Source organism: Salmo salar, chromosome 03 (genome assembly GCF_965601325.2).
Source record: "Salmo salar chromosome 03, fSalSal1, whole genome shotgun sequence".
NCBI classification, from domain to species: domain Eukaryota; kingdom Metazoa; phylum Chordata; class Actinopteri; order Salmoniformes; family Salmonidae; genus Salmo; species Salmo salar.
In genome coordinates this window covers 68374284-68386810 of record NC_138293.1, presented here as the reverse complement: position 1 = coordinate 68386810, position 12527 = coordinate 68374284, and the positions used below count along the sequence as shown (strand labels likewise).

General features: G+C 43.1%; 1 protein-coding gene across 1 annotated transcript; it reads left to right on the top strand.

Annotated features, from left to right (window-relative positions):
* Positions 1-156: 156 nt before the first annotated feature.
* Positions 157-7307, top strand: LOC106601240 (protein Tob2). Its single transcript, XM_014193286.3, has 2 exons — positions 157-372; positions 2307-7307. Exon 2 carries the CDS (start codon positions 2582-2584, stop codon positions 3794-3796), a length of 1215 nt encoding a protein of 404 aa, XP_014048761.1. The 5' UTR covers positions 157-372; positions 2307-2581; the 3' UTR covers positions 3797-7307.
* Positions 7308-12527: the final 5220 nt, after the last annotated feature.

The following is a 12527-nucleotide window of genomic DNA, read 5'->3' as shown; positions in this document are numbered from 1 at the left end:
TGAAACTATAGGCTTATTACTGAGTGTCGACTATTCTCTCCTAGGTGTGTATGAGTTTATTTGATAGTGTACATTATAAAAGTATTAAGAAAGTAGTCCCTATTCAGACCAACGTCATAGAACAGGGGGTGTGGGCGAAATGGTCCTGTATAAATCCGCAAGGTTGTCAAACACTAAAGTTTTCTCGGGCAGTTTTAGTCAACCTGTCGGTTGTGGAAATGGAGGCCGTATGAAGAGAATACGTTTCAATACCCATTTAACACACCACATTATATCTGCCTCCAAACAACTACCTTGAAAAGCCACATCACCTTCAAATGCAATGTAAAATACGGGAATTAAAACCGCAGGAACTGAACACAAGCTGCATTAGTAAGTATACACAGCGTCCGCATATAAACATGTATGGCATTGACATACATTTTTATGTATCTGCCATAACCGTACATTTGGCTAGATGGTGCATCCTCATAATTTAATCAAATAGGCTTTAGGACTCTCCAAAGATGCCCTGCCTTTTGAGAAACGGACTCTGTAATTGGCTCTGTCATCCATTTTAGATTCTGTTTTTATTTTTAGACAGACCCACTCAAACTCGTATCTGAGATTGGAGTTGTGAATATTCTTCTCATATACAGCTAATAATTTCTTCCTGTTTTCGGGCAGGACCAATTTATTATTGAGCTGTTGTAGTCCTGCTCATCGGTCGATATAATGACATGAGACTGCAACATTCACCACTTTAGTCTCCTTACAAATTGGCACTGTAAATAAATGATTAGGTCTTCCAGTTTGTTAGAAGAATAGTATGTGTCCTTATTGCTGAAAGGTGGAATTGCCATCACGTAGAGAAGTAAGTATTGGACATTTGGCATAGGCTTCACCACGGCACTTCAAAGCCATATAGGCTACTCTGTCATTGCACACCATCACTCTTGCTTTACTGTATGTAGCCTATTGTTTTGCTTGAGTTAACGAAGTTAGCCTACATATTGTAGACATTGTTTTCACACCCCTTATCATCAACATCCTGTTTGCTACTTTTTCTCTTTATTCTATTATTTTCGATTAGGCTACCTGCCCATAAATTATTTAGGGAAATGTGTGCTGTTACTGTATACAGGTATAGTATTCACTTGAATAAGCTTGCTACGTTGTTACAATGAGTGGACAGATGTGTGCTTTATGGTGGTGATGATGCACTGTAAACAATATGTCAACTATCAGATTAGGTCATGTAACCTACTGTTGGCTTGTGCAGTCTACTTAGTAGTAGGACACAACTATGACAAACAAACATGTTCATGGTTGAGTAATGCTGCATTAACTAATATAGTATATGCATTATAGGTCAATTGTCAAAATTAACAACTAAGATCCATTATGATACATGACAGGTTTTACTTTTTACTGTACATAGTCCCAGCTACATATGAAACGATGAAAAACAGCTTTGTAGGGATGACATTGAATGACATTGGATATTGGAAATGACTATGGTGATTAATGCTTTTCGAAGCTGTACTGTAAACTTCATTATCATTGATTTAAATGTAGTCAAAGGTGAAAGTTTGTTTGCTGTCTGCCAAACATCTCCTATTGAATGGTTTCACACCTCTCCAAATGAGTTTCTTCATAGATTTAACACAAGTAAAACACTGTCTTAAATAACAAGCGAAGTCAGGTTGTGTATTGTATCTTGTTCTTGCCCATCTTCTAGCCATTGACGCAATGTTCAGCCTGCAAACAGAGTAGCTATATTTCATAACAATAATTATATATATTTTCTCAACCTAATCTGATTCACAATATAACATTCATCGTCCTTGATGCATACATTATAACCATGTTCTCGTAGATCTCAAGTATACACTTGTTCAATTTAGCTTGCTGGGTAATCCTGGCTGCTGGGCAATGTTTATGGTGCGTAGGTGGACTATGTATTGCACGTGTTGTGATGACGTTAATAGTGCTGCACGGTGGGAAATGGTGTCCTTTATGCACTGTAGCCAGTACCGTGCCATTTACAGTATGCAAAACATGCCTACATGTGAACTGTATGCCCACAGCCTACTCTCGCACCTACACTGTTTGATTTTGAACTTTCTCTAATTGTGTAATCCTGAGTAGTGAAGCATCTGGCAGAAGCAGATTATCATGGCTTTCTGCCTTGATCACTGCATCTGTTACTCCCCTCCATGTTGGCTGGCTAACCCATTCACTCTCTCATTATCCCTTCTGTTGAACCTATTTGGTCTGCCTTTTACCTTCCTAGAAATAACACCATGTTTTTATTTTTCCACCAGTTGGACTCCATCTCGTTACCTGTCAAGTCTTGTTACCTGGCAACTGAAAACAACTGGTTGGACTAGTTTTTGGCCTCCTGGCAACCAAGTCTGTCCATGTTGACCACCCAGGAAGAGGTTTAAAGATTCTGCCGGATTTCAACTTACCTGCAGTACATGTAGTTGAGAAGAAAACATCAGACTTCTACAAGCCAGAGATAACTGTTCCAGTATAGTCTCATTTTGGGCTTGATTTCAATACGTGGCTATCCAGACTGCATTGGCCAGGTACAGTCATGCACCTAGAGGTAAAGGTAGCTCTGAATTTCATTGTGTCCTACCTGTACAACAAACTGCCCCGTCGTCGTGCTGACCTCTTCGGGGAGGAGTTGGAGCGGATACTGTTGTCGCGCTATGAAGGCCACTGGTACCCTGAAGCTCCTCTGCGGGGCTCTGCCTTCCGCTGCCTGCACCTAGGGGCCCCCAGGGACCCAGTGGTGGAGCTAGCTGCCAGGAGAAGTGGACTGGACACAGAGGAAGTGCGTGCCAATGTCCCCCCTGAGCTGAGTGTGTGGATCGACCCCTATGAGGTGTCCTACCAAATCGGGGAGAAGGGAGCCGTTAAGGTTCTGTACTTGGAGGATCCATCCGGTTTAGGTGGGGAAGGCGAAATGGTGGAAGTAGTAAGTGGAGTGAGTAAAGGGGACATGGAGGTAGAGGAGGCCAAGAGCTTAGGGTTCAACCCTGAGGCTCAGGTGTTTGTTCCAATTGGAGCCCAGATATCTCCAGTTCTGCTTCCTTCCCTCTCCAGCTCACCCACACCTCTCTCGGACTCATCCTGTCCAGTGATTTTCAGCTATCCCAGCTCCAGCACAACCACGAACCCAACGGCCCACTCTAACACATCCACACCTTCCCCTCCAAATGGGGCACTCCCTTACCTCCCCTCTCAGCAGCCAACGACCGCACTGCCCAGCACCCGTCTACCGCTGCAGCCCATCACCTTCACCACAGCCAGTTTCGCCGCCACAAAATTTGGCTCCACCAAGATGAAGAAGTGTGGCGGTTCCGGATCGGCTGGTGGCTCGGGTGTAGGCGTGCCCCCGCCACAAAGGATGCTCACCCATTCCCCCATCAACATCTCTCCCCCAGGGCTGCTGAAGCACAAGCCCCTCTCACTCTCCCTGCACTCCCTGGGGGCTCAGATCCCCAGCCAGCTCTCCCCTAATGCCAAAGAGTTTGTTTACCCGGCATCCCCTGGGCCCATATACTTTGACAACGATGCTCCGCCCATACTACCACACTCAAGTCCCTTCCAGCACCCTCACCCTGCCCACTCTCACCCCTCATTTGACCCATTCTCCAGCCCCCCACCTGGTCCAGCTGTTGGCATCATTGGTGGTAGCGGTGGGATTTCTTACATTGAGAAGCCCTCATTTGTGGAGGGTATAGGGGGGTATAACCTGCAATATCCCAGCCAGGCCTTCCAGCCGGTGGTGCTGGCCAACTAAGCCTTTCTTATGAGTATTTCTGTTGCAGCAGTAGGGCAGTAATGCTCAAGTATGTTTTGGGGAAATTGTTCTTACTGATACTACAGTGTAGAATTTGTTTTATTACTACTACAACCTCCAATATATATTTCAATATGATTATTTCCATATCATTAATGTTCAGTTTTGTTGTTGTGGAATTTGATTTCAGTTTCTCTAACCAGAGGAGTAACCAGCCTCCTATTGCACAGACATCATTTTCATTGAATGTTCAGCAGAGTAAAATGCCCTTCAGCTTTGGTCTATTAACAGCAGTATGGTAGTTATGCTGTGAAAAAGGACCAATGTCCTGTAAGATGGCTTTGGAAAGCTTAGTGCTTTGCAATCTGCTCGGCCTTAGTTACCAAAAATGCACAGAGGGGTTTGTGCGGGTTTGGTGATGTCTTCTTCATGCTAACAAATGTTAAATGTGCTCTTCTGTGTCTTGGGTCATTGTGAATATAGTGGGCCTGTTACTAGAGCCTTGAAACATATCACATACCATGTCTGAATCGGTTTGGCGTGAAGTATCAGGATTTGCCATTCATCAGCTCTAAAATCTGGTCATGGACCATTCTAAGAAAGGGAGCCTGTGTGTAGTGTCTTGGGAAAAGGGAGGGTTTAATGAGCAGGGTATGAGGAAATGTATCTGTCATGACAGAAAGAATTACTGCCAGGGAGGTCAGCGAACCTTGGTGAACGTCTTTGTCTTCGGCTATAATGACGTACTAATCTCACACAGACACACACAGACTGAATCTGTCAGCAGTGTGTGAAGGTGAACGGGCGTTGTTGGAGGGGAATAGGATGCTGCTAAGCAATGGGGATTGTGATGAATGGCTTAGTGTGACTTTGACTATGAAGGAGAGGTCTTACTCTGCAGGGAAAGGAGGACGGGGAGGGAGTAAGGAGAGGAAAAAGGGATGGCAAGACAGGGGCATCGATGACGTTTTAACACCTTTTGGCATCTTGGGTGCAATGGCTTTAGACGGACACTTTAAAACCCGGAGCATGTTTCTGTAGAACTTTAGTGGCGTTGCAGCCAAAGGCTCACGCTAGGTCCCCTGCTCTTTAATCCCTTAATTATCTCTGTTCCAGTTGCTGCTCCAGTGGGAGACCAGCATCATTTCCAGGACTATGAATGTTAACTAAACCTGTGTTTTTGTCACTTTATGATGCCATGTCAGATCATTCTCATGTAGGTGGTGATACCCTGGCTCCATATAGGTAATAGAGGGGGCAGTAATTGTCACCAGGGTTCAGGCAGCCCCCACCTTTCCTTTTGAGCCATCCAGCACTTTATATTATTGGGCTATAGATGCCATGTGACCCCCCCCTCCCCCCCCCCCCCCCCCCCCCCAGTCATGTAAGGCGCTAAACATGATTTTTTTCTTCTTATTGGCCCATTATGTTACAGCTGCATCTGCTAGGAAATGTTGGTTCTGTTCCACTGAGATTTGGATAGAAGGGGGAGTGTCCCTAGCCATCATCTGAATGTTTTCTAGATTGTGCCCGTAAACATCTGTTTATAAGCTAACATAAGTACACTGGTAATTGCTGTGATAGTCAGTCATATGCGTGTCATTCAAACTGTTTATTTATCTTTACGTCCAGGGGTTGGGAGGGGTGGATCTCTTTATACATGTAATGGTTGTGAGGGAAGGGGTCATTTTTACATTTGTAATTTATTTTACATTTTCTATATTTTTCCTGTTTTTTTTCAAAAGTAATTAAGTACATTTGTAAAGTTGAGAGATGTTATAACAGTAGGAATATGTATATATTATGTTCAGGTTTCCTTTGTTTAGTTATGTGCTGAAGTTATTTTTACAAAAATAACTAAATATATATGCAAGTTGGGAATAAAAATAAAGATGTATAAAGTATTGAATGTGGATTGTACCTTGTACAGAGTTTGTCCAATAAAAGACGGGTAAATGTAATTTGTTAAATTGGGTTTTTGAAGAGCTTCAGAGATGAATGTTTACAATGGGTAGATAGACTTTGACAGCATCATTCTCAGTCTGTGTTTCTAAGGGCAGTCTGATAACTTGTGTAAGATTTCTGTTCCTTCATAGTTCGTACACTTAAACCAAAATCTCCACATTTAAACCAAATCCCCTTAGTAGTGCTCATATGTTACTAATTTTGTCCCATATTCATTCATATTCCATCTACATATTGTCCAGTGCCATACATCTTTGCTTTATACCACTGACCTTATTTGTGTGCCTGAACAGTCCTACTGTGACTGAATTGGCTGCCAATTTCATTCTCACACAAAGACTGAGGGAAAGCAAAAAACCCATTCCTGCAGTCTAATCCTTGATGAGTATTCACCTCACATCCATTTTGTGGTAACATTCCCCTGCTCCCGCTACTATAGCCATAACTAAGACTGTCTTTACTCACACAGACACTGACCCTGGTCCAGTGCAATGGTGTAACTAACGCCATATTCTAGACCACAATTGTGGGGGGGGTCTTAGCCCTGATAAACCACAAATATTCCAATACATTTCTTCAAGTCAAGTGTTTCAAGCAGGTTTAGGAGGAGGATAGTCATTGAATGTTCTGTGATTATGATCAGTGACTGGTCAATCCTGGTGGTGGACAGCCTAGTGATGGATAGAGCTATTTTTTGTTTGTGCTTGTTTCAGTGAGATTTTTGGTTTCCAAATTCCTACAAGTATCCCAAAGTGCTGCTGCCCCCCATTGCTTAAATAATGGTCAGATTACTCTTGGTAATCGGATGTGTGCTGTATTTAATTCCCTGTGCCTGCATAGCAGGTCTGGAGGTTTGAGTGGTGGCTTGGAGGCCATGTTGCGGTCACTGACGGCCTGCCAATGGGAAGGCCAGAGGACTGTGACGTTTGAGGGATGGGGGCTGCTCTACTAGGAAGTTCTGATGGATTACAGGAAGACTATAGATATTGTTTCACATTGGCTTTTTGGTCACAGGATGGACTGTGTTTTGTTGCGGTATAGTGGTTGGCTGTTGGTATATGGCTTGCATTAAAAGTTTGTAACATTACACTATCCTCTCCAAGTGTTGTAATTAAAAATACTTGGTTTTTAAATCCACACTAAAAGCAGGCCATTCTACCACCAGGATTGAATCAAAGTGAGGAAAAACAGAGTTTTGTATTCTGTCTTTTGCTTATATCTATCTACATGTGTTTTATTTAGCACTTTGGAATATTTTGTTGTAATAAAGAATTTTCTATTTAACATTTAAGAATAAATGGATATAATTGAAAAGATATATTAATATAGTACTTTCTTTTTTGCCTGTATTTTGTTATCATTTTCCTATTTTGTATCTGATCTGTACACCCTGTAGATGTATATGAACCTTTCACTACTGAAATGCAATGACCTGTTTTCTGTGCTCCCCCATGGGAATGGGGACTTACTACTGCACTTTCTTATTGTATCAGATTCTTTTTTAAGTTTGTAATAAAACAATTGCAAAAATAAGCATGGAAAATAATACAGTTCTCTTGTCATTTGTCTTTCAGTTTGTCAAATGTGACAAATCCTGGCAAAATAATTATTACAAAAGGATTTAGAATAGTGTTTGATGGCCTTCTTGTGATCATGAATTCTTCTAGTATTTATGTTCCCCTGCGGTATAAAAAGCTTGTTGTTGACAATAAACATGTATTTCATAGCATTGCAATACATACGTTCTAATATTGATGTAAACAAATTGAAGCCTGATTAATAATTCAACCCAGATATGAAAATCTCAAATAGCTCATCTCACACACTCTTCTACTTAGACCCCAGACAAATATTACCTAATTTCATCACCTCGAAATATGGCCGGTGCATTATTTTGACTGTTAGTATATCTGTCAGATGTTTGCGTGACTCCACTGGGCTGTGCTCTCCTATGGCGTGTCGATGTTTGGCATTAACATGCTTGGTCAGCTTCTCCTTGGCTCCCTTCTTTATCTCCTCACCGCCCACTCACCACATCTCATTCCCCTCCTCCATCACCCTCTCATCTTCCCTTTATCTCCGCTCTGTTCTCTCACCAAATCCCTATTTTTCCACTTAGCCTTTCTGCTCTCTATCCCATCGCATTTCCCCACTCATCCCTCACCACTCCTCTCCTCTATCCCCCCTTGTCTTTGAGGCTGTGTTTATGCAACACTGCTCCCCTGTGTGTGGATGTGATCATTACGCAACATCTCATACTCCGTTGGAATACTAATGAAGATGAGGTAGGGGGATAGGCAGAGGACCTCAAATCTCTGTTTTTGTGTGTCTGTGTGTGTGATAAACAGCGCATGTGTTTGTGTGCATGAGGCAAGAAGAGTGATGTGCTCCCTGTTTGTCTCCCAGCATCACAATGTCCATCCTGTCAGAGTTGGTCAAAATCACTGCTGTTGGCCGATTTTTCAGGCAAGTTCAAGTCAAAGGCTCACCTTTCATTGAATTCCACTTCATTAATATGCATGATACGTATCCCATACATGGGTACATACAGATTAAAAAACACAACAGGAAATGCATCTTCATTTAAAAGAGTTGAAAAAAAATGCACTTGACAGGCAAAGTTTGAAATGTCCTCAAGGTAATGTTTATCCTATCAGGAGTGTTATAGCTGTTAAAAGAGACCGTTATACATTTTTTGGGACTGTTTTCTACATTCAAAGAGGCTATTCTTTAAGGATGACCTTGGTATTGGGAAGGGCTGTTTCACCCTGGAGTTGGTATCTTTTATAAAGGTTTTGTATGCAAATCTGGTAGGAAGTAACTGCAATTGTATTCATGAACAATGTAAAAAGGAATAATTCAGTCCCCACCACCTCATTGAGAAGACTTCATTATCCTGAAACACGTGTAACAAAAGGAACCAAAAACAAACATTTGACATCACAAAAAGCTAACGTCCAGTTAATTTCAAAATAAATATTTTGTATTTTACAAGATGTTTCAAACTAAAATAAAAGGAATCATTTATAACCTTGTGACTGCCCAAGGTCAAACGCTACAACAGTTAAGGTGGTGCTAAAAATAGGAAGTACACTACATGACCAAAAGTATGTGGACACTGGCTCGTCAATCATCTCATTCCAAAGTCATGGGCATTAATATGGAGTTGGTCCCCCCTTTGCTGCAATAACAGCCTCTACTCTTCTGGGAAGGCTTTCCACTAAATGTTGGAACATTGCTGCGGGGAGTGGCTTCCATTCAGCCACAAGAGCATTAGTGAGGTCGGCGCTGATGTTTGGTGATGATGCCTGGCTTGCAGTCTGCGTTCCAATTCATCCCAAAGGTGTTCGATGGGGTTGAGGTCAGGGCTTTGTGCAGGCCAGTCAAGTTCTTCCACACCGATCTCGACAAACCATTTCTGTATGGACTTCGCTTTGTGCGCAGAGACATTGTCATGCTGAAACAGGAAAGGTCCTTCCCCAAACTGTTGCCAAAAAGTTGGAAGCACAGAATCGTCTAGAATGTCATTGTATGCTGTAGTGTTAAGATTTTCCTTCACTGGAACTAAGGGGCCTAGCCCAAACCATGAAAAACAACCCCAGACCATTATTCCTCCTCCACCAAACTTTACAGTTGGCACTATGCATTGGGGCAGGTAGCGTTCTCCTAGCATCCGCCAAATCCAGATTTGTCCGTCGGACTGCCAGATGGTGAAGCATGATTCATCACTCCAGAGAACACGTTTCCCCTGCTCCAGAGGCCAATGGCAGCACTCCAGCAAACGCATGGTTATCTTAGGCTTGTGTGTGGCTGCTCGGCCATGGAAACCTACTTAATGAAGCTCCCGACGAACAGTTATTGTGCTGACGTTGCTTCCAGAGGCAGTTTGGAACTCTGTAGTGAGTGTTGCAACCAAGGACAGACAATTTGTACACGCAACACACTTCAGCACTCTGCGGTCCCGTTCTGTGAGCTTGTGTGGCCTACCACTTCACGGCTGAGCCGTTGTTGCTTCTAGACGTTTCCACTTCACAATAACAGCAGTTACAGTTGACCAGGGCAGCTCTAGCAGAGAAGAAATTTGACGAACTGACTTGTTGAAAAGGTGGCATCCCATGACGGTGCCACGTTGAAAGTCACTGAGCTCTTCAGTAATGCCATTCTACTAACTATGGAGATTACATGGCTGCATGCTCGATTTTATAGACGTCAGCAACGGGTGTGGCTGAAATAGCCGAATCCTCTAATTTGAAGGGGTGTCCACATACTTATGTATATACAGTGCATTCGGAAAGTGTTCAAACCACTTCCCTTTTTCCACATTTTGTTACGTTACAGTCTTATTCTAAAATATATATATTTTTAAAATCCTCATCAGTCTACACACGATACCCCATAATGACAAAGCGAAAAGGTATTTAAAATTAAAAACTGAAATATCATATTTACGTAAGTGTTCAGACCCTTTGCTATGAGTCTCGAAATTGAGCTCAGGTGCATCCTATTTCCATTGATCATCCTTGAGATGTTTCTACAACTTGATTGGAGTCCACCTGTGGTAAATTCAATTGATTGAAAAGTTTGTGGTCATACGCACATCCTTAAAAACATAGGTGCTGGGCTAATAAAGAATACTAGTATAGAACAAGAAGGCCCGCACACTGTTAAAGCTCCCAATTCACCACTTTACTGACAACGTTTCAATCCAAAACGGATATTCGTCAGGTCGAACAAACAAACCGAGTGCTCATATCCCAAAATATACACATTTCACCTCACATGACCATTGCAGACATGATGCGTGCAAAAACAATTTGTCTATCTCTAATAATTTAATAACAAGGAGATGGGTACATGTACTAGTTCCAGAAAATAATATATTTTGCAAAATGACCTAGTAGGTGACCTGGAAGGCAAGACAAATCAAGGTGACATATTCATATAAGAAAGTCTGATATTAAAATCTTGGTTCAGACCTCTAGGAGACATGGTACACAAACGGTGAATCCAAAACAATTCTCTTCTCAATAATAGATTATCAGTATCAATTCAATTGAATTGTACATGATTTGGAAAGGCACACACCTGTCTATATAAGGTCCCACAGTTGACAGTGCATGTCAGAGCAAAAACCAAGCCATGAGGTCAAAGGAGTTGTCCGTAGTGCTCTGAGACTGGATTGTGTCGAGGCACAGATCTTTGGAAGGGTACCAAAAAATGTCTGCAGCATTGAAGGTCCCCAAGAACACAGTGGCCTCCATCATTCTTAAATGGAAGAAGTTTGGACCCACCAAGACTCTGGCCGCCCAGCCAAACTGGGCAATTGGGGAAGAAGGGCCTTGATCAGGAAGGTGACCAAGTACCCGATGGGCACTCTGACAGAGCTCCAGAGTTCCTCTGTGGAGATGGGAGAACCATCTCTGCAGCACTCCACCAATCAGGCCTTTATGATAGAGTGACGAGATGGAAGCCAGTCCTCAGTAAAAGGCACATGACAGCCCGCTTGGAGTTTGCCAAAAGGCACTAAAGGACTCTGACCATGAGAAACCTGATTCTCTAGTGTGATGAAACCAAGATTGAACTCTTTGGCCTGAATGCCAAGCGTCACGTCTGGAGGAAACCTGGCACCATCCCTACGGTGAAGCATGGTGGTGGCAGCATCATGCTGTGGGGATGTTTTTCAGTATCAGAGACTGAGAGACTAGTCAGGATCGAGGGGAAAAATGAACGGAGCAAAGTACAGAGAGATCCTTGAGGAAAACCTGCTCCAGAGCGCGCAGGACCTGACTGGGGCGAAGGTTCACCTTCCAACAGGACAACAACCCTAAGCACACAGCCAAAATGTTCAAAGACCCCAGTCACCCAAGTCATAGACTGTTTTCTCTGCTACCGCACGCCAAGCGGTACCAGAGCACCAAGCCTAGTACCAACAGGGTCCTTAACAGCTTCTACCCCCAAGCCATAAGACTGCTAAACAATTAATCAAATGGCCACCGGACTATTTACATTGGACACCCCCCACCCCTCCATTTGTTTTTTACACTGCTGCTACGCTGTTTATTATAGTCACTTCACCCCTACCTACATGTACAAATTACCTCGACGAACCTGTACCCCCGCACATTGACTTGGTACCGGTACCCTCTGTATGGGGCGGCAGGTAGCCTAGTGGTTAGCGCGTTGGGCCAGTAACCGAAAGGTTGCTGGATCGAATCCCCGAGCTAACAAGGTAAAAATATGTCATACTGCCCCTGAGCAAGTCAGTTAACCCACTGTTCCCCAGGCGCCGAAAACATGGATGTTGATTAAGGCAGCCCCCTGCACCAATCTGATTCAGAGGGGTTGGGTTAAATGCGGAAGACACATTTCAGTTGAAGGCATTCAGTTGTACAACTGGCTCAACGCTCTAACTGACTAGGTTATCCCCCTTTAAGACAACGTGGCAGTGGGACAAGTCTCAATGTCCTTCAGTGGCCCAGCCAGAGCCTGGACTTGAACCTGATCAAACATCTCTGGAGACCTGAAAATAGCTATGCAGTGATGCTCCCCCATCCAACCTGACAGAGGATCTGCAGAGAAAAATTAGAGAAACTCCCCAAATGCAGGCGTGTAGCGTCATACCCAAGAAGACGTGTAATTGCTGCCAAAGATGCTTCAACTCTGCGTCGACTAAGTGAATTCTTTGAATACTTATTACATTTTTTTATACATGTGCAAACATTTCTAAAAACCTGTTTTTGCTTTGTCATGTAGATTGTGAGGAATT